Raw genomic sequence first — 21474 nt, 5'->3', positions numbered from 1 at the left:
CAGACAGGCGGCAGGCGGCGTCAATCGTCTACCTAGCAGCAGCAGCGAACTGCTCGCCCGCCCGTGCACTACGCCCGCTTACAACACCTGTCCGTTCACCACCACCGCTGGGCGCCGCAGACGAATCGCCGCCCTGGGTGCTGCTAAGCTTCAGGGATGCACTGCAGCTTAAGCGCCCAAACCCACGCTAGATGGCGGGCATGGTCAGCGATCCCGCGCCGTGCGTGCCAGAGACACGACACTGGATCCTCTAGAACAGCCATCGCTACCAGCCTGGCTCCCTCTTCCGTCTGCTGGTGCGAACCCCTCCGATCCATTGTCCTACCTGATGCCGTCCCGCGGAAAGCAAACGGCTGCGCGGCCCTCCAAGGTGTAGGTAAGCAGCCCCTTGGCATCATCTATTCACCCAGCATTAGTTCCTCGCATGGCGAACGTTGCTGCAGACGACTAGGCCAGGCCTCCATGAGACGCTAATGCACCCTTCCTCAAAAGGCTCCATCAGGTGCTTGGAGACAGCACAAGTGTGCGGCACAGTCACGGTGCCCTCCCACCGTTTGCTCTGTCTCCAGTCTGGCCCCATCAACATCGACGTGGCGGCCTTGCATCAAATGAAGGCCTGCGTAGTGTGACGACTTCCTGCTCGCAACGGTCCGTCGACACATGGCATCCCAAGAGCCTCTTCTTGCTAAATCTGTAGGATCGTCATCGGTATCGCTCTTCCACTAGTTCATCTCCAGATTCCCCAAGCGTATCAGCGTCCCCGGCTACCATGGGCTCGGATGCTTAGATTGGCCAATCGAATCCCCAACTTTTCCACTGGGACACGAAAGCACACATTTTTTCTCCCACCAACCTACCACAGCTCACGCCGCGCGTATCTTCAATAATCACATTAGTCTGGCCTACAAGCAGCTACCTGGTCCATGTCCACCTTGACAATGGCACCAGCTGCCCTTCTTCGTGCGCCCTGCGCCGCTTCCGCGTTTGACATTAGCCGCGCCCAAGGCGGCTTGCTAATAAGCGCCGTGGAGCACAGGACATTCTTTCGGCCTTTGTCTAACCGACAGGTACAATCTCTTAGATGACTGACAGGAGGCTGCAGCTACGGCCTGCATAACTCATGCACACAGGTCTGTGGCCGATCGCAACGTGCCTTTCGACGCCAACTACGCAGAATGATGAGTATATCGGCGACGTTGGAACCAACACAGTTTCATGCGCAGGGCACGCTACAATGGTCGATGAGCAATGGCATGGCTTTGAAGAAGGTGTCTAACATATTCGGTGCCCCACTCTGCGCCGATAGCTTTTGTGTATACACCCAACCGAAGCGACCCCGCTCTCACGTTATCGGCGCTTACTCTCGTCGTTTCTTTGGCAAATCTCCCCACCACCAACGACATCTAGACTTATTCGGATAATGGCATTCAGATAGTCCGGTGCATCCGAGTCATGATACTGGGCGGCCTGAAAGCGACCCCTACTAGCGACTGCCACGCGATATCCCAGGATGCTGGTACGATGGCTACCCGAAAAGCGGGCATTCATTCCTGGATATCGTGCTGGAAGAGGAGTTCCTGTGCCGAGTCCACCAACAATGGCAATCATGCACATGTCTCAATCTACAACTGCTCGGATAAGGGCCGCTATATTGGCTTTTGGAGTGTTGTGCATCCCACCAACAGATGGATTGCCTGGTACGAAGCAGTTCATTGTTTCCCCAATTGTACCCAAGACCAAAGGGCGCTTTAGGTTTGCTATTGTAGATGCACAAGATACAATAGTAGGATCAGCCGAGCGCCCTTTCTTGTCCTGGGCATCGTTCGAAAAAACAACCCTTCGTAGTGTCCGTTTCCTCAATACTAAACCAGACCGATGTTGGCTTCTTAGGCACATGGGCGTCCTCACCGCTCAAAAGGTAACGCAAATCGCGATGAAAGAATTCGAAGCCACCATTCTACCCGTGACGCTACCCACAGCATGAAATCTCCGAGGGGCTTAGCTCTTGGAATACTCCCTCCCGTGCCGGGCGCTTCTGCAACCCATGAGGTGCTTTGCGGCGCACGTCAGCCTTAAACGAGCATGCCAACGCCTCAGAGTCAAACACACGATTTGTCACAGTCTGCCTTGGGCAAACAAAATGCGTGTACAGCCCTGTGCGACTGACGCCGTGCGGCAACAAGGAGGCTCAATGTTGCACCACATCTTGGACAACATGACTGCACGCCTCTGACCATCACCAACGAGTGTACATACAACATGTCTCGCCGATGGTGCCAGATGTCGTAATAAGCCCCGGTCAACATTCGCTTATGCGACTGCGACGCAGATGCTCTCCCATACGAGTGTACGCTACATACAACGATAGAGAAAACATACCTGCCGCTACACAAATTCGTTGGGTGTACTGCCTAGCTACAACAAACGCGACAGCACATTGATAGACCTCGTGGAGTGATAATTTCTCCCGCTACATGATCTAAATCAACGATTGGGTCTACTGCGTGTGCGTCGAAGTGATGTCCAACGAATACAAACTTCGTACAAAGAGACGTACCATCTTTCTGCCACCTTTCTTTGCCAGACGCATGGTAATGCAAACCATGTACTATCAGCAAGACTCGTAGCGACTTCGGCAGTGTACGCTCGTCTAATGTATATGATCTGGCACAAGTCTTCTCGAGCTAGAGGCGCCTAGCCGTCTACACTCTTGATAATGGGTGAAGGGGAAGCGAAATGTCAGCCAATGAGGTGGTGTTACAAGCCGCTCGGCTCAAACACCTCTTGTCGAGATCTTGCAACTTCCACCATCCTTCAAGCCACAACTTTTGCGCAAAGTCATTAGATTTACAACCGATGCTCTCTACGCCTGGTATACATTGCTGCGATACTTGCTGAATACTTATGGCCATGAACTGCTATCGATAACCATGCTTTCCATCTCAGCCCGATGGGCCGCAGCCTGTCGATCCTTTCGCTTCTACGATGCACAATTCAATTTGATACGCAACGTATCGAGAAGGTCCGACGTGCGTGGCGTTTTCATGGCCTCATTTGGGCGCTCGTTGCGGGGCGAGCTTTCACCGGTATCGTATTCGGACGATACTTTCAGCCTCTTCAGCTGAAAGCCTCGGCAGACCAGTCACCATGTAGCCTAGAGGTATTCGCACTCACAGCAAAGAACGTGAGCTGTCTTCCGCAGTAACAAAGTCTCTCTTTCACAATCGCGTCTCTTAGTAGTCGCTCTTACAATACTCGAGTCACCAAGGTGACTTCCTGCACGAGTCATGCCTCTCGTTCGGCCCCCACCCCTTCCACCTCGACCATCCTCAGAATCAGCAACCCCGCAGACTAAACAACCCCCAGCACTTGGATTGTGCAAACGATCAAACTTCACGCAAGGTCATAATGACTGGCTGCAAATCAAATCGCCAAGGGCCATCCCCAACTTCGACATTTGTCCAGATTGCTACAACACATCCTTCCGCAACACTCGCTATGCGTCCTTTATATCTGCCGGTCCCGCCAAACCAGCTAAGATGTCTGTTGTCTGCGATTTCTCGTTCCTGTGGGTGAGACTAGCCTATATGTGGTTGTTCCAAATGGGACAGTCTGATTTGAGCTTACTGGGCGAAATCAGTAGCATTGATCCTGACAGAGATGGCATCTGCCCAAACTTCAACATGGAAGATCCAGTGGTCAAGAGTGGAGGAAGGCCCGAAGTGGTTAGGACGTGGTACTGTCTGCAAGACCCAAAGACTGGGTCGCTGATCGAAGAGATGACAGCCTGTTCATTCTGCGTGGCGCACATAAACGTCCTCTTCCCCTGCCTGAAGCGCATATTTGCACCGATTGCAAACGGGCAAAGGCTTCTCGCTACCTGCGATCTGATGACGCAGGGAACTGGCCAACAGCGGTGTGTTGAGATTGTTGATCAGATGGCCGCCGTTGCGCAAAGTACTCTTGAAACGAAGACACGAGACATCACACCATTGATCGATTTCGTCAAGAAATGGGGTCCAATTCCTGCTTGTCAACAAGGAACATTGGTCTCAGGCCAAAAGCAGTACAGCTTCCCTTCTACGGTTCCGGAGTTCACCGCCTGCGAAGAGTGCTACCTCAGGCACATCGAACCTCTCTACTCTCAGTCACCCCAACCAGCGATTCTCGCGCAGCTTGAGGAGCAAGAGGCAAAACCCGGGGGCTTCCTGTGTGATCTCTTTTCACCACGTCTCCAGTCCTACTTCACAGACGCCAGTCGTACAAACGACATCTCCACCTTCCGCCAAAAGCTCATGGCACGAAACAACAAGATGCAAGAAATTGAGATTCAGCTTCGGCGAATGAAGCAGGAAATTCAGCAGTTGAAAGCTCAGGAGAGAATGCACAGGAATCAGATGATTGTTGCGCAGTCGCAGGCCAGAATTCGCAGTACACAATGGGCTGTCAGTGGCTGGAGCGCACCGCCGGTGAGTACTGAATCGGCTGGCATGTCGCCGTGAGAGGCTACGATGATGACTGACATCTATGCAGATTGATTGGGGTATAACAAACGTGGAAATGGCGAAAGCAAATGAGAAAGCGATGCAAGCGGCTATCCTCCAGGACAGCATGACGGACCTGGAAAATGAGTGGATTAGATACTGGAAATGAACATGTGGTCGTGAGAAGCTTGTATCTTAAGACACCGCAAACATCTTGTATCGACCTGCACATTAGCCACTCTCTCCATTTTCAACGCGCCTAACCGCAAACTCCCTCCTACAATTCGGACACAGCAGACTCCCCATCATAGCCTCAACAAGACAATCCCTTCCAAACCGCTTCCCACAGCACTCCACCTGCTTGATAAACCCCCTACACCCATCCTCCCCCGCACCAAAAGTACCCCAACAAAACGGACAACGGACATCGTCTCGCATCGCCGTCTCGACTTCGACGGTAGCCAGAGAATCCACAGAAGCAGGGGCATACACCTCTGCCGTCTCCCAGATGGGCGGTGGTTCGTTCGTATTCCCATGCTCCAGATACAATGCATCTAGGCCCTGGAAGCTCTTCGTGAGCCGATATGTCTCCATACCTTCTTTGAAAGTCTGCAGTGTCATGACAGCATCATCATCTAATCCCGTTTCCCGCGAATAGCGTAATATCGCCCTAAGTAAACCTACTTCCTCCAAAGTATAAGACAGAATGACCCCATCGGCCAGCGGAGGCGGGAACTGGTCTTCTGAATAGAAACCGATATAGGGAGCGATGTAGGTAACATACGCCACGGATTTCTCAACGAGTTCCTCGGCGTAGGTGAACAGCGTCATGTTTGTCATGGTGCCGGAGAGCCAGACCTGGGATTTGGATTGCTGGAGTGTGGTTTCGATGTAGGTTTGGGTGATGCTTGCGGCGGAGATGAAGTCGGAGAGGGTGAAGGTTAGGGGGGAGGTGGGGTCTGTGTCGTCTGATGGCTATGCGCCTGGCATGGGTGAGAGGGGTTCGTAGCTCATTATGTTGGTTCGATTGGGTTGCTTTGGTCGTTGTTAAGTTGGTTGAGAAGGGACGGAGATGTACGGAAAGGCTTGTATACGTGAAGTGCCAATCCGGGCCCAGAGTGAAAGGTGAGGCAGAAGACTTGATAGGAGTGGACGACTCGTCTCACCGACTCATAGTTCGGCCGCTGAGATGACTTGATGATTCAACTGAATTATCTACGCATTGTGCAGAGACACGGTAAGTCACCAGACAAGGCAAAGTCATGAAGACGATCATATGTTGTAATGTTTCCATTTTATTCAAGATCGAACGCCTTCCCAAGCCCCCCAAATGTCCCAATCCCAAGCGCATCAAGGCGCGGTGAATGTACAAATACAGAAACTCCCTCGAAAGACAATAGACCGAGTCCGTCTTTTCCCAATGTTCGTAAATATCATGAACCTCGTTGTCCATGGGACGCTCGAAAAGCCAGTTCTTTAATTTCAACGCCTTGCAATGCTTCCGAGACGCCTCGCTTGCTGAATGGACAAAAAAGCCATGATGAGACCCAGTTGTACGCTTGACAGATGTTCCGAGGGTAGATGTGGAGATTCCTTTCCCTGTGAATGAGGGAGAGGATCGCGTCACATACCCAAACGAGATGTGATTACTTACCAACTTACCGTTGCGCGTAGAGTCGGATGAATGATACCAGCTCCATTGCGCAAGCCGGTAGTTGATGTCCGTGCTAGACACTTGTGATGCTTATTGAGCCTAATGCTCCAACCCATATGTACCTCATACGAGCTCCTTCGTTGTCGGATGCAGAGACTTAGCGGATAGTCATCTGCTTGGTCGCGCTGGGCTTCATGGAAGCAGAGCCGGCGGCGGCAACGGAAGGCTGACCGGGCTTCTTCTCGAAGATCTTCCAGAACTTGAGAGACTCGTCGGCAGCAGCGGTGGCGAGCATCTGACCATCAGGGCTGAGGCAGCTGTGGAGAACACGAGACTCGTGAGCGGGGACCTCCATGTTCTTGACTCCGGAGGGGTAGCTCCAGATGCTCAGGCTGTTGTCGGGGAAGCCACCAGTGCTGACAATCTCCTTGTAGTGGGTGCTCCAGCGAAGGCTGGTAACTTGGGAGTCGGTGGGGATGTGGTTGATGCGGGCACCAGTGGTGGTGTTCCAGAAGTAGATTTGACGGTCGTTGGAACCACCGCCGGTGGCAAGCAGGTTGGATTGCCATGGGCACCACGAGACGGCCTTGACGGCAGCGCGGTGGTTGGTCTTGGTGAACTTGGGGGCAGCGAGCGCGCGCGCATCCCAGATGTTGACCATGTTGTCGTTGGCACCAGTGGCAAGCTGGGCACCATCGGCGCGCCACTCAAGACCGCAGACCTCTCCAGTGTGCGAGACGAGCTCGGCGATCTTGTGTTGAGCGACGCGGACGTCGTGGTTGTAGACAAGGCCGGAACGGGCCCCGGTGGAGAGGATGTGCTTGTTCCATCCCATAACACCAACGCGAGTCTCGTGACCGAACATGCTACGCAGCTTGGTCTGCTCCTCAACATCCCAGATCTGGACCTCACCCGTGCCGAGACCGACACCAACGTAGGCACCGTCGCCGGACCACTTGACGGAAGAGATGTAGGTATCGGCGGGGCACTCGAGGAGAGAGGCGACCGACCCAGAGTCAGCTGACCAGACGTAGACTGAGCGCTCAAGACCGATAGCGACCTGGTTGCCGGAAGACCAGTCGAGAAGGTTGAGGTAGTAGTCATCGACAAGACCGGGAGCATCAAGGACGCGCTCGGGTGCTGACGGAATGCGACGGCGGCTCTGTGCGTTGACGCTGCTGCTGGGCTTGAGAGGACGATTGTACTGGGAGCGAAGGTCGATGGGCTTGGACGACTCAGGCGGCGCAGGCTTGAAAGCAAGAATGCGAGTGTTTGTGTTGATGCCACATGCTGAGGCAAGTGTGGACTGGTATGCAGCCTGGCTAGGAGCTGGCTTGGAGCGCGATCGGCTCTCTTCCTCGTCGTCCTCTAGGCTCAGGCCCTCGAGGGACAGTGTGACATCCTCCTCTGAACCACGGCCACCGAGATCGAAAGCACTTGCGGCGTTGGCAAGCACGGTCGAGCCCTCCTTCTTGGAGCTTGACTTGGGGCGCTGTTCAGCATCGAGCTTGCTGGCACCGACGCTGCGGATGGCCTCGCTTGCCGTCCGGTTGGGAATGAAGCGGTCGGCGGCGTTGTAGGCAATGCGCGTCTTGGTAGGGCGAGCACGGATGGCAGCCGCCTCCTTCTTCTCCTTCTTGGCCTTGGTGGCAGCAGTGGTGCCGGATCCAGTGAGAGCCCATTCTGAGACACCGAGTTCTAACCGGCGAGGAGTGTGTGTGTGGGAGCGAGCAATGTTGGACTTGGGCGAGTCGCGCGTCGTCTTGGTGACAGAGCGCTGGATGCGCGACTTGAAGTCGTTGCCGTGTATTGACTCGTGTGCCTGCTTATCGGGAGTCTGGGTGCGCGGGGTGCGGGGAGAGGGCGTCAGTGGCATCCGACCGCCAGCGGTGCGGGTGTTGAAGACGGCAGAGCGCTTCTTGACCGGAGTCACGCAGACTGCGGTGCTTGCCATGACTGCTAGCTAGTCTCCTACTGGACTAGGGTTAGCTGGCTTCTTAGTACATAGGACGTGGTGGCATACAGTATGTGGTTTGGTTTCGCTATATAGTGTAAGGATTAGTATTAGACAATGCTATAATCGATGCTGTGAAGTATTGATTCGAAAGTAATTGAGTGTTTCGCGCTCTGGAGAAGAAGATGCAGGGCAGTGCGGATGGTAGAGTGCGTGGTAGTGGATATGCAGAGTGGCAGGTATGGGGGCGTTTAAGTATCGTTTGTTTACGCTTGCGTTGACCAGGTAACGAGGACGGGACCCTGCGCGAGGCTGGCCGGACGACCAGGACCCATGACATCACATGACGGTGCTCGACCCTCGCCGGCATCGTAGTCTATCCGGTTTGTGAAGCCGCATGCATAGTCGTCGTGTCGATGCCGCCGCCTGCATGGCCTTGCTTTTACCGCTGCATCCATGATGGCGATGGGTTTATAGCGTCTGCTCTCGTGCCAGACTGCGACGCACTTCAGCAGTCTCTCAGTCCATCGCCATTCCACAGCCACTCACTGATCCCATATTCCAGCATCTGCCGTGGTGCATTAATCTGCTGCAGCTGTCCAGTGGCCAAGTCTCGGAGTGGCTCGCGCTGTCCGTGTCGGGCACAGGGCTGAGTCGTCGTGGGTCGGCGCTTCCGCTTTCCAGGCTCGGGCGGTGAGGGGCGGCAATATGCACGGCCAGCCAACTCAACTTCCTCCGTCAAACATTCTCCCAGCCTAGACAAAGGCCACTTCTGCCCACCGGGGCTGCTACCACGAACCAGACCACGCTATTCACCGCTCACTATCCATGGCACAAACATCCGCTCGATCCGCTTTCCCGTCCAACATCCTCAACCCCGCCGTCACCTCTACACCCTCGCCCAGCCACTCCCACTCGAACACGCCGGGATCCGCCAGCTCTGCCAACAACACTTTCCTCATGTCTGCGAGCCCCGTCCGGAGCCGCAGATCAGCCGTCGAAGGCTACAAACCGAAAATGATTTCGACAATCGGCGCCAAGCCCGCCTGCCTGGTCAATGCCTCTGTCACATATGTTGGCGATGATCAGATATACGCCTTTGGAGGCTTCGACCAGTATACCGATGAGGTCTACAACCACGTCCTTCGCCTCAACCTCGTCACTCGACAATGGAATCTGGTCGACAATTACGGGGACATTCCGGGCGTACGAATGGGTACGTGCTCACCGCTCTATTACCAATGCTACTTCCGTCGCAACTAACATAACGCTTTAGGACATACCGCATGTCTCTGGCAGGGCAGCAAACTGCTCGTCTTCGGTGGTGAGAATGAGCACCGTCAACACCTCGCCGACGTCATCGTATTCGACCTGAAGACCGCCCACTGGACGCAGCCCGAACTCCATGGCCCAATACCTCGCGGTCGCGCTCGGCATTCGGCCGTCATATACGACGATAAGCTATACATCAGCGGTGGTCAGACTGGGCACGACAGTGTACTAGACGACATCTGCTATCTCGACCTCAAGACGTGGACCTGGTCCCGGACATGGAGGTTCGTTCCTCGTTACGATCACGCCAGCTGGATCTGGAACGGTCGCATCTGGATCTTTGGTGGCATTAACGACGAGATGGAGAAGAGCAATGAGATCTGGTGGCTCGATCTCCGCGGCAGCCCCGAGTTCGATCACGCCATGAAGTATGGAACAGGCGACCGGCAACTCATCTCGTCCCGACATCGCTACCCTGTACCAGCGTCTGGTCAACTTGCGACCGGAAGCAGTGGTTATACTGCAAACTCGAGCGTCCAGTCATATCATGGCATGGGTTCAAGTCGCTCACCCTACGTTGCGCCTGGCTCCATCTCATCTCTCAAATTTCACTCCAGTCCGAACCTACCATCTCAAGCGGCGGGCACGCATTTCCACATCTTTTCATCCGGTTGCATGCTCGATTTCGTCACCCCGGCAGAGTTGAGCTGCGAGACAAGTTTGTCCAGTCTAGAGCTAGATACACTGCGATGGCAGAAGCTTGCCGACGGGAAGGACCTTTACAGCCCCAACTACCGCTGGCACTACTGCACAACAAACCCCGAAGGAACACATGCCTGGCTTCTAGGCAGCCCGATCGAGTCGGCGAATGACGGGAACCACAACGGCGAGTATTTAAGTGATGTCCTCGCCATCGATCTTCGGAAGTATGGCATCCTGGGCAACGAGCTGGCCTCCGACACGCGCTCAAAGATGATGCCTTCTTCCGATGCGAATGTGTCTTCGCACCTTACCGGTATTGGTGCGGATCTTTCCTTAACTTTTGATCAACCACCCGAGAGCGGCAGCGGCGCAGACTTCATCATCACGGCCGATCCCGATGATGACGACTACGTGGATGTCGCTGTGCCAGATCCCAACGGCTCGTCAACAACCGTGAGCCCAGTATCGCGGCCGATCCACGTCCACAAGCTCATTCTCCATGCTCGCTGGCCCCATTTCGCCCGTCTATGGAGTGCTCAAATGGCAGAGTTTCACTCGAAGAGAATGCACATTCCCGAACCGTACTCAGCAGTTCGGGCGTTCCTGTTCTATCTGTATACTGATAGCATTGCGCCAAACCCGCAGAATGGACCCAGTCTGAACGACGTAGCAGGCATGCTTGTTATGTCCAACATCTACGACATGCCCCGTCTCCGCCTACTTTGCGTCAACCGCTTGGGTCGGGAGCTCGACATTGAGCACGCAGCCATAATTTGGGAGCGTGCTGCTACTGCTGGAGAGGACTGGCTCAAGCAGCGAGCTGCTACATTCTGCATGCAGAACTTTGGTAGGGTCGTCCGCACAGCCGGCTACCGTAGTCTCAGCCCGGCGAGCTTGATCGAGCTCAGTTGTGAAGCTACTCCAGAAGCGCGCATCGTTGGTGGAGAGGATCTGGATCTCCTCAGCCAAATCACTGGTCGCTCTTTTGGTGGCAGCAACCGCAAACGCAGTTTGGGTAGCGCAGGCGTCCTCACGGCAGGCGAGGACGACGGAGAGGACGAAGTGGAGGATGATGGCATGGATGTCAACTAATTCAGCGGTCGAGCTTTCTTTTTTGCGACTTTACTCTTTGCTCTGCTACTGCACAAGCATATTGGCGCGGCGTTGGTATTTTGACGGGTAATTGGGAGGAGTTTGGTTGGATTTGATAAATGCATTGCGTGGGCGCGCAAGGACTTTGGCGCTGGCGTTCAGCTAATGGTCCCCTTTTGATGGCACTCACGATTACATGATTGCACCCCGTATTATACCGCTACATAGATGCTACGAAATGTTCCCTTTGCTATCCTTGTCTGGTGTCTCTTCTGTGAATTCTGATCTGAACATGGCTTGCTCTTGCAAAACAGAATGCCTGTCGACAACTTCAGGCACATGGCAGACTAGCCGTAACGAAGTCTTCGTCCACCCTTCTGCTCAGCCATCTGACAACTCACTGATATCCCCTTTCGCTCCGCGTAGTTGATCGCATCGCGCCCATTAATGTTAGCACACTGATTCGCCTTGATACTCGTCAGCTTCGGAAGTTTGTCTGCCAGCATCTTGATGGACGCCCCAGTGATATGGGTATGCGAGAGGTCGATTGTCCTGAGTCCCGTCGGGTACATGAGGAGTCTCTCTATCTCATCGTCATTGCAGAGCGTTGTGGCAATATCCAGGGACTCCAACGCGGGCGTGAGGACGCGTGGGGAAAAGCCGAATATGGACTCCATTTGCGCAGAAGGCCCGCGCCCGAACATGTCATCTGAAATACAATCGATTAGGCCGTGCAGGGTTAACGATTGCAAAGGTTTTCGTGTTGAGCATGTTGCCGTTTCACTTTCGTGGAAACAGACATCTAGTAGGTGTCTTAGTGTTTTGGGGTCCAGGCCTTTGAAACCAGATATGGCTAGGTGTGTGAGCTCTGGGACACAGCACTGGTTCAAGGGCAGGACTTGCTGTAGGTCCAATCCACCACTGTCGTTTTCGATGACCAGTCGCTGTAGCGTGGGCGGGAGAAGAGGCAACTTCAGGAGGTTCATCCGCTTCAACACCAGGCTTTTCAGTGGTGGTAATTGAGCTTTGTCTAGGGGCCATCCTTGTGGGGGGAACTCAAAATTTGTTACGTTGGAGAGTGCTAAGGATTCAAGGCATGGCGTTTGAGCCAAGAGGTCCTGTAGCCTGAGATCCACCGTCCAGACGGGGGACGACCAATGCATGCCGAGTGTGCGGAGATTCCCAAATGAAGTTGTCCAGTTAGTGGCGGCTCCGGCGGACCTCAAGGCGCCGAAGACCACGTGTTCCAGTACAGGCCTCGCATGCATTATCTGCACTGCAGTATCTTGTGTGATCTCTGGATGTATCGTGAACTTCTTCAGCTTTGGAGCGCTTTTGACAATGTCAATCAGTGTGGCTGACATGGTGTGTGGCAAGGAGATGAGCTCTAGTTCTGTAAGGTCCTTCGCTGCTTTCGCAAGATTCTTCAGTACGTCCATATGTTCGAAACGATGGATCGTGACGCGCGTCATTCGGTATTCCGAGCGCTTGAAGGCTGTATTGACGAAAGAACGAGGGACTGGTCTGCGGGCACCGGAGAGATCGAGATGCATCCAAAGCTTAGGTAACTTGGAGAGATAGTCCCTCCATCCCGGGCTGACGCGCATGCAGTTGACCATGTGGCGGAAAGAGCAATACTCTAGTACCATTTCCGCTAGCTCAGCGGGCAGCACTGTAAACGGATCGATAGCGGATGCAGGTGATAGTTTTCGAGTGGACTTGTCGTGGAGTTGTTGCAAGAGCTATCGCCAGTCAGTAATCCATGCAAAAGACAGAGTGGAAGATGTGTCCTCATAACAGGACATATAATACATCACATACCTTGAAGTTCTTGTCGCTAGGTGGCACATTCTTCATTCCGTACTTGTAAATCCCAAGCGCCGTCTCAGGTTTCTCCAACTTCTCCAGAATACTCGCCGTGCGTAAGTAGCCTTTGACATCTTTCTTGTTCAGTCTGATCATCTCTCTGCCATCTTTGACGGCGGCGTTGAGGTTTCCAAGCTTGTCGTACGTCGCAGCCCGATGATCGTACAGATCCGCGGTTGGACAAGCCTCAATACCTTTCGAAAAGGTTTCCAAGGCTTTCTCGTATTGTTTCAGCTTATAGTAGCTGCGCCCAATCGCCTGGTACTCTTCTGGGGACATTCTGCGCGCCATGATGATGAGAACAAATGATGTTTACTAAGCCGAGATGGTATGGTTGGGTAGCGGCCAAACCCAGGGTGCGCAGTTGATGGTGCCTAGGCGCCCAATGGAGCTGCGCAATTACGGACGAGGATCTCCCGGGTGAATCAAAACGATGTGCGACCGAAGCCTTCGGAGGGCTATAGCTGTAGATCTTCCACGCGTGAAATGAAATATGCCAGTTGCGGTGTTGAGGTCGTGGGAGTGGAGTGCTTACGTGCCCGCGACGCGTCGAAAGACACGCTAACACATGACGTGATCCGTGCGCGCATGCCTCATCGTGCGGCGAGCTTGCCAACTCCACCTCTGAAACTATTTCCATCAAAACGGTAGCAATGTGTAATGAACACTGGTGGGTGGTCATACTAATCTGTTCTACTGGACTGTGCGTCGCTGGTAATTGCGGCCCGCCATCACAACAGTGTCACACTTCTGACAGCTCGCCCGAGGTCACGTCTGGATGAGCCTCATGCGTGGTCCACGCGAATGGTGCTGAATCACATGCCGCTACACTCAAAATCCTCGGAGATACCGCCCGCCCGTGATGAGAGTGCTACAGCTCGTTTGCTCGCAAGTTCCAGCTGGCGCAGTACGAAAACTCAAACAACAGGACGGAAATTAATGACTCCAGAAGTACCCGTTATCGCACTGAAAAAGCAAAGAGCTCGAACATGCTCCTACCGTGCAATCTCGATAACAAAGGAAGCGGCCTGGCGTGAAGTCAAGGAAGAGAGGACTTCGCAGGTAGAATGAAGCAGATCGGAAATGTGAGCAACTTTGGAAATCCTTAGACCCAAAGGGGTGTTCTTCCAGGGGTAAGAAGAGACGCAACAGCTACACCGAGGAGCCGCCTCGGTTCAATAGACGGGAAAACGACTGACGACCGACTCCAGAGATGAAAGGCCCCCAGACCCAACTCTAGTCCGTCCGTGGGCCCGCTGTTCTGCGACTAGCATTGGCGACGACCTGGGCAATGCACGAGGGACCTGGCGACTTTAGCGATGGTGGGACACATGACTGTTGAGGAGGAGTAGATCCTGGAGATGGTGGGATCCCCACACTATCTTGGGACATCGGATGGATTTATCGGACATTGGCAGCATCCTTGGTACGGAGGTTAGGTCTTGGGATCGGGTTGACTAATTCGCTCCGATGGCAAGTCGGAGGTCGAATCAGTCGGGGCAGTAGGACGCCTTTATGCGGCTGAAATACAGTGGATCTGTCAACATGACCTTCGCATCGAACCGAGACGCAAGAGCTAGGGATCGTAGCAAAACGTTCTTGAATTTGATCTCCGCCGTTTTCCCCAGTCCCAGAGTCCTGGCAATGGGGTCGACGATGGTAACCAAGTGGGATCAAAACAGCAACTCGGTGGAGGTCCGTCACGACGATGATGCATATTCAACAGTAATTGGCGGATTTTGCAACGACCCTGCGTTGGAGGGAGTGATGGAAAAGTGGAGTGTGATTATCAGTGTGATTATCAATACGGCATTTGCATAAAGCGGAGACCCCGACATTAGACGGCGGTTCCGGTGACAGACTGGAGTGTGTGCCGCTTGGCAGGGACTTGAGCGAGAGTGCGGTGTAGTAGGCCCCGAAAGCGACATAAAATTGGGGTTGGCTGTTATATGTGGAGTTACCACGTCGTTGGGGCGTTTGGTGTGTTTTAGCACACGATATGGGAGCCGTCTTTTCCGGCATGTGGAATGCTTGCGGGAGCATAATTTGGGGCGGATTGATGGGGTACTGGAGAGATCGGCGCAGTTTAGCTGGGTCCTGGGGTAGACTTGTCGGTATGGAGCACTCTCGTAGGCTGCGAGGACTGCTTTCGGTGGTGTTGCTGCCGCTGTTTACTCCTGCCTGCGTGACGAGAAAGGAGTTGGGTCAGTGAAATGCGCCCGGATGTCCCGAAACAGGAAGGCCCGAGATCTGCAAGACGGTGCACATGTCAGCCTCATCCCCACGCTAGGCTTTGCGAACTCCACACGAGCCTCTCCCGACTACCAAGCATGCATTGGCAATTTGTCCCGCCATGGCAGAAAGCGCGACCGCGCCTGCCGAGCAGCATCCACGGCGCGACCAAGCTGATCGACCGCACGGCGGGAATATGTAGGAGGAGTGTCAGCAAACCAAGTGCGCTCCCGAAAGCCTGGGCAAATCCTCGGCTGTATAGCAACTTAATCTGAATGTCTCGAGAGATGCCGCTATCACGTGCGTCGAATCGTCTCCCGGCCGGCAGTGCCGCCCGACGTTGCTGCACTCCATCCCAGGAAGTACAGCCGACCATCGACCATCACAGCAACCATCGTCACCGTTGCAGCACATGGCGTGTTCAAGCTCCACCAACTGCAGTCTCTATTAGTTAAGATCATCGGCCAAGCTGCAAAGGCTGCAGAGCCGCATGCGCACGGTTGGTCAGACCCTGCATGGGGACGGACGCGAGTCGCCGGTGCATGACGTCAAGCGCCCTCTTGTTGAGACTGAAACCGTGCCTTATGGGAGGAATTAGCACGCTATCCGTACACGGCGGCATGTAGCCCGAGATGGTGCCTTTGACCTACACCGGTGTCCTAGTCGACGACGAACTTCCTGCATCATCTTGACATGCGTACCGTAGATTTTGACAGGCGGTTGCGGGTGGCGTAGGCGGCGAAGAAACTTCTCCCAGCCTTCTGTGCTGACTGGCGAACCCGTCGTTCACCAATCGTTTCACCTGCGTCTTCCCCAGGCTGACCCCAAGCCCTGCGCACATGACGTAATGTGGAGGTAACCTCGGGCTAGGAGCAGAGACATGCTGTGCCGAGCGCGCTTGTTGGACTGCAAGCGTCCTCCGCTCTTCTCCAAGATTGGCCCAAGATGGCTTGCTCCACCAACAGACCCTGTTAGGTTCGCCTTTGTATCCACAGTTTATTTGCGCCTCTACCGCCCGCACCTCAGGCTCGCATACTGCTACACCAGCCAAGGCCAAGATGTTGGAAAAAAATCGTTATCTAGTTTTCTCCACGCGTCAGTCGGAATCTTGGTAGCGTATCTTTTAGTGGGCCGAGGGTAGACGACCAGTAACCACGTTTCTGCCGAACACCCTTGTACGCAACGGACGATGATCATTTAAAGCTCTACTCTCTCCCCACGGATCTTTCCTCCCCAGCATCTCCTCACTCCTCTCCAGTTTCCATCGATACAACGCAACCATGCCGCCACGTATCAAGGAGTCCGAAAATGGTGTTCCCACCTACTGGGGCAAGTCCGGCAGGGCCCTCCAGGTTCTCATCACCATCGTTGCTGTTACCGACTTCCTACTCTTCGGTTATGACCAGGGTGTCATGAGTGGAATCATCTCTGCTCCCGCCTTCCAAGATGCGTTCCCTGAAGTCAAGGATGACTCTACCTACGAGGGTTTCGTCGTCTCCATCTATGCCGTCGGTTGTCTGCTTGGTGCCATCTTCGTCTTCATCTTTGGTGACAAGCTTGGACGCCGCAAGAGTATCTTCCTGGGTGCCGGAGTTATGATCGTCGGTGTCATCATTCAGATTGCCTGCGTCCCTCCCAACAGTGGCGCTACCGCCCAGTTCATCGTCGGACGATGCATTACTGGTGTTGGAAACGGTATCAACACTTCTACCATTCCCACCTACCAAGCTGAGTACGTCATTCCAACATTTGCTCCTCCAAACGATTATTAACAATTTCTAGGTGCTGCAAGGCCAAGAACCGCGGTAAGGTTATTTGCATCGAGGGTTCCATGGTTGCCATTGGTACGCTCATCGCCTACTGGATCGACTACGGCTGTCTCTACGGTCCCGATGACTTCACCTGGAGATTCCCCATTGCTTTCCAGTGTGTTTTCGCCATGATCGTCATCGTTATGATGATTTCGCTACCCGAATCTCCTCGATGGCTCCTCAACCACCATCACGAAGACGAAGCCGCTACTGTACTGGCTGGTCTCAACGGTGTTGCCCGCGACGACCAAGAGGTCATTGTCCAGATGCAAGTCATTCGCGATGCAGTCAGCGCATCTGGTGGTGGCGGCAAGGTCCCTACCAAGGCTCTTCTTACCGGTGGCAAGTCCCAGCACTTCCGTCGTGCTATCCTCGGCGCTTCCTCGCAATTCATGCAACAATTGTCCGGTTGCAACGCTGTCATCTACTACTTCCCTATTCTGTGCCAGAGCGCCTTGAACACCGACCACAACCTCGCCCTTCTTCTCGGAGGTGTCAACATGATCGTTTACGCCATGTTCGCCGCTACCTCTTTCTACTTCGTTGAGCGTGTCGGCCGCAGAAAGTTGTACCTCATCGGTACCGTCGGTCAGATGACTGCCATGATCATCACCTTTGCCTGCCTGCTCCCCGGTGGCGTGGAGAACGAGGACAACGAGGGACCTGCCAAGGGTGCCGCCGTCGGTCTGTTCTTGTACATCGCCTTCTTCGGTGTCACGTGGCTCCCACTTCCCTGGTTGTACCCAGCTGAGATCAACCCTCTCAAGACCCGCCAGAAGGCCAATGCTTTTTCGACGATCAACAACTTTAAGTTTTCCCGTACAATTAGACACCTGAGACAATTGCTAATATCCTAACAGGGCTATGGAACTTCTTCATTGTCATGATTACCCCCGTTTTGATCACCAACATCGGATGGGGAACCTACCTCCTCTTCGCTGCTCTGAACGCCTCCTTCATTCCCGTCATCTACTTCTTCTACCCTGAGACTGCTGGTCGTTCCCTCGAGGAAATTGACCTCATCTTCGCCAAGGGTTACACCGAGAAGATGAGTTACGTGCAAGCCGCCAAGCAGCTCCCCAAGATGGACGAGGCTCAGATCGCCGAAGCCGTTCGCCAGTACGACCTCTCCGACAGCGACGTCGAGAACCGCTCGGCTGCTGGATCGCTCAAGGAGAAGCGTCAGCAAGACGAGGAGCTGATGCCTCAGGCCGGAGGTCAGATGTAAGATCTGAAATGTTGCAAGACGAAGATACGAGCGCTGGTCGTACATGATTGCGAATGAGCGCGCTGTGTGCGCTACGGTATCGTTGAGTCGTTACTTGTTATGCATAATGCCTGGAGGAACTATACCCGACGCACAAACGTCACCCATCTAGGCTTGAGATGCATGGAGGAATTTGCTACGTCGCATGTCTTAAGGAATGCGCGAGTTTCGTTTTGTTTCTAATTGCATAGCATCGTTTTATACCATTGATCGACAGATGTCGTCAACCATAGAAATCTATGACTTTTCTCACTACATTATGTCTCATCAACCCTTGAACGCGCACGCCCTGATGAACCGTCAGTACAATATCTCCTACTTAGATGCAGGCGGGCTTGAGGAGGAAAGCTGACAAGTAGCAGTCGGCTGCCATGCTGGCGTGTTCGGACTCAGCGCAGGTGAGGCCGACGACCACGATTGAGCATTTGCAAGACCAGCATCGATGCGCAGCGCCAGGTTTCAAGACTGCGATACAGTAAGCAGGGAATTAAGGTAGCAGTGAAGCAGTGGAATAGAAATTTGACAAAGGTCCGGGCATACATTTTCATCCTTGGCCCTGAGGAGCCTGAGGTTCAGCATCATCTGCAGTTCCACTTCCGCCTTCGGCAGGCGCAGCAATCTTGATAGCGGCAACACCGCCAGCAATCGCAGCAACCTCGATAGCGGGGACACCGACAGGCGGTTCAACTTCCATCTCATCGTGGGGCAGTTCAAGGGTCTCCATGGCGGCAGTCTCATCATTCACTTGCTCCTGCAGAAGGAGACGCACGAGGTCAGTATATCTCTCACATGCACTTCGTATAGCAAGAGCTTACCTCGTGCGCCGTGCCGTCGTCATCCACGTCATCTTCGAAGTAGTCCTCAGGCTCAGTCCGTTCCAAAGCAGCACCCACTTCATCTAAATGTTCGCGCACATCGTCCATGTGCCTATCGAGCACAGCGTCCTCGCCCTCTGGGTTCCAGCGCCTGACCACACGCCACAGCGTCTCTGCCTCCGCGTGACAGTTACTCGCGTCTAACCAGTTGCCCAGTGTTGAAGCCAACAAGAGGAGCGCTTTCATACGGTGGTATCGTGGTATAGCGTCGTCGGCGAGAAGGGCGCGGGTCTTTTCGATACACTCGTCCAGGCGGTCGTTGTTGTAGAGTTCGCCTGCTTCGTTCAACGCCTTGGTGAAGGACTTGTCGATATCGCTGGCAGTGGTCATTTTGCTAAGAGTCCGCGGGCTTTATGGTATCTTTCGCTGGCTGTGAAGAGACGTGCACAATGGTTGTGTGCGTGTTGTAGATGAGTGGGTGAGTGTGAGATCGCTGGACTCAACCTTGAGAAATCACATAGGTATCGCAAGCCACCATGCATATCAAAGTGTAACTTCCCTGACAGTCCGAGCTAATTACAGACTTCTGTCTCAAGTCGAAGGCGCAATCTTCTTTTCGCTAGTGTTGAAGGTGACCCGTCATAACACGGGAGCAACCTTACCCATAGTGCTTGAATGCTGTCAGGCTTTTTGTATCAGTCAATACAAATCACCCAATGAGTCAACATTTCCGCAAAATCAGATGTATCCTACCAAAACAATTGTTGTGTATGTGTGGCACACCTCATAAGACCATGTAGTTCTGTCGGGACTTCAAGGTGCTGCGGCGAACGCACGTGCCTCGGTAGTGCTCGGAACGTTCCGAATGCGCGCCTCGATGACACTTGGCTTCCATTCCACTCTTCGATACTTCGACCTTGCGTCCTCATGTTCCCACGCCAGTGACCGAGCACTATGGCGATATCGAACGTGTCATTTGACACTCTGGGTCCTTTCCTAGTGTGGCAGTTTCTCATTCCTGTCGTAAGCTAGCCCTCACACCTGCGGCACGGCAATATCTAACGCGACACAGGCAGCGGGATGGGCCCAGTCCATTCTCTACAGCATCTTCATTCGCGCTGGCGACCCGAAACCGCAGCCCGGCACTCCGCGCTTCATAAAGCACCGCCGCAACATCTTGATCGCCATCTACGCCGCTTACTTCGCCTTCACCATTTACGAAGTCGACTTCAACTTGCAGCGCTCTAGCAATGTATACAACGACCTTGGTGTACCACTAGACGTCGACGAGAGCACACTCAATACGCGATTCCGGAGGTTGACGATCCGATACCACCCAGATAAGATTGGGCCGAACGTGGATAGGGAGAGGGCAAATGACTTCTATGTTCATCTGAAGCGAGCCAAAGATATTATAATGGATCCTGTGAAGCGATTCGCATATGACCGCTTCGGGCCAAGCATCTTTGCGCAATGTCAGAGTTGCTTGACTATCAAGGACTACACAGACAGCGCGCTGCTCACTACCGCTACTACCTACGGCGTACTCTTCATCATTCTAGTAGGCGCAAACGCCCTTGGCTTCCTAACAGACGGGTCCTACTGGCGCTACCTAGGACTTCTCGCTGTTGCGACTTTCGAAATCCGCACCGCTCTTCGTCCAGATTACCCCACCTTTCTCTCGAAATATCTGAACCCGTTCGTCGCAAGAACCAACCTCCGTCCCCCATACCTACCCTTTCAAATCATCACCATATTGAAGAAAGCTGCGATATCCCTTACGCAGTTTCTCGGTCTGCTCATGCCACTTTACCGAAGCGACCCTCAACATGCCGCTAAAGCCAACGACGATACCGAAGACACTCGCCACAAGCAGCTTGATCGTCTCAGCGCGCTTGTTGCGGAGAGCAATAAGGATGCGAACAGACTGCTGGAGCTGGAAAGCGTACCATATAGGGATAACGAGAGGGCAAAGGGCGAGCTGAGGGAAGCACTTAAGAAGTACATGGTGCAGAATGTGGTGCATCAAGAGAAGGAGGTGAGGAATGCAATGGGTGAGGTCATGATGCGGAGAAGGACGGGTGTGCCGCACGGTGCCGTGGGTACGAAATAGTACTAATCCGAGCCGATCGATATCTGTTACCAATCCACGGCTTTTAATCTCCGTTCTATGGATACAGCAAGAAGCAAGAACGCGCTTCTCGACTTTGTCTACCATGCTCCGCTGCCTGGTGATTATACTCAGAATGTCGAGCTGATTACATGGTTTAATAATGGCAGATTAGAAAAACAGGATAGAAGATCCCTGTGCACTAGCGAACTCGG

General features: G+C 53.8%; 7 protein-coding genes across 7 annotated transcripts; 4 read left to right on the top strand and 3 right to left on the bottom strand.

Moving 5' to 3' along the window:
- Window positions 1-3539: 3539 nt before the first annotated feature.
- J4E92_009016 (uncharacterized protein) lies at window positions 3540-4502 on the top strand (the record flags this gene model as incomplete). The annotated part of the gene is made up of 2 exons (XM_051500365.1): window positions 3540-3548; window positions 3612-4502. The coding sequence occupies 2 exons, from the start codon at window positions 3540-3542 to the stop codon at window positions 4500-4502; spliced, it is 900 nt and encodes a 299-aa protein (XP_051349453.1).
- Window positions 4503-6295: 1793 nt separating this feature from the next.
- Window positions 6296-8092, bottom strand: SLP1 (Glycosylated integral ER membrane protein; the record flags this gene model as incomplete). Its single annotated transcript, XM_051500364.1, has 1 exon — window positions 6296-8092. The coding sequence occupies one exon, from the start codon at window positions 8090-8092 to the stop codon at window positions 6296-6298; it is 1797 nt and encodes a 598-aa protein (XP_051349452.1).
- Window positions 8093-8920: 828 nt separating this feature from the next.
- On the top strand, window positions 8921-11158 carry J4E92_009014 (uncharacterized protein; the record flags this gene model as incomplete). The annotated part of the gene is made up of 2 exons (XM_051500363.1): window positions 8921-9308; window positions 9369-11158. 2 exons carry the CDS (start codon window positions 8921-8923, stop codon window positions 11156-11158), a joined length of 2178 nt encoding a protein of 725 aa, XP_051349451.1.
- Window positions 11159-11505: 347 nt separating this feature from the next.
- J4E92_009013 (uncharacterized protein) lies at window positions 11506-13315 on the bottom strand (the record flags this gene model as incomplete). Its single annotated transcript, XM_051500362.1, has 2 exons — window positions 11506-12900; window positions 12980-13315. 2 exons carry the CDS (start codon window positions 13313-13315, stop codon window positions 11506-11508), a joined length of 1731 nt encoding a protein of 576 aa, XP_051349450.1.
- A 3221-nt stretch (window positions 13316-16536) lies between these two features.
- Window positions 16537-18295, top strand: J4E92_009012 (uncharacterized protein; the record flags this gene model as incomplete). The annotated part of the gene is made up of 3 exons (XM_051500361.1): window positions 16537-16988; window positions 17039-17886; window positions 17928-18295. The coding sequence occupies 3 exons, from the start codon at window positions 16537-16539 to the stop codon at window positions 18293-18295; spliced, it is 1668 nt and encodes a 555-aa protein (XP_051349449.1).
- A 583-nt stretch (window positions 18296-18878) lies between these two features.
- Window positions 18879-19539, bottom strand: J4E92_009011 (uncharacterized protein; the record flags this gene model as incomplete). The annotated part of the gene is made up of 2 exons (XM_051500360.1): window positions 18879-19085; window positions 19150-19539. The coding sequence occupies 2 exons, from the start codon at window positions 19537-19539 to the stop codon at window positions 18879-18881; spliced, it is 597 nt and encodes a 198-aa protein (XP_051349448.1).
- A 564-nt stretch (window positions 19540-20103) lies between these two features.
- J4E92_009010 (uncharacterized protein) lies at window positions 20104-21262 on the top strand (the record flags this gene model as incomplete). Its single annotated transcript, XM_051500359.1, has 2 exons — window positions 20104-20172; window positions 20222-21262. The coding sequence occupies 2 exons, from the start codon at window positions 20104-20106 to the stop codon at window positions 21260-21262; spliced, it is 1110 nt and encodes a 369-aa protein (XP_051349447.1).
- Between the last annotated feature and the right edge of the window lie 212 nt (window positions 21263-21474).

Source organism: Alternaria infectoria, assembly GCF_024043175.1.
Source record: "Alternaria infectoria strain BMP 0036 chromosome Unknown scaffold_20, whole genome shotgun sequence".
NCBI classification, from domain to species: Eukaryota; Fungi; Ascomycota; class Dothideomycetes; order Pleosporales; family Pleosporaceae; genus Alternaria; species Alternaria infectoria.
The sequence above is the reverse complement of the archived record's forward strand: the minus strand, read 5'-3'. Positions and strand labels throughout refer to the sequence as shown.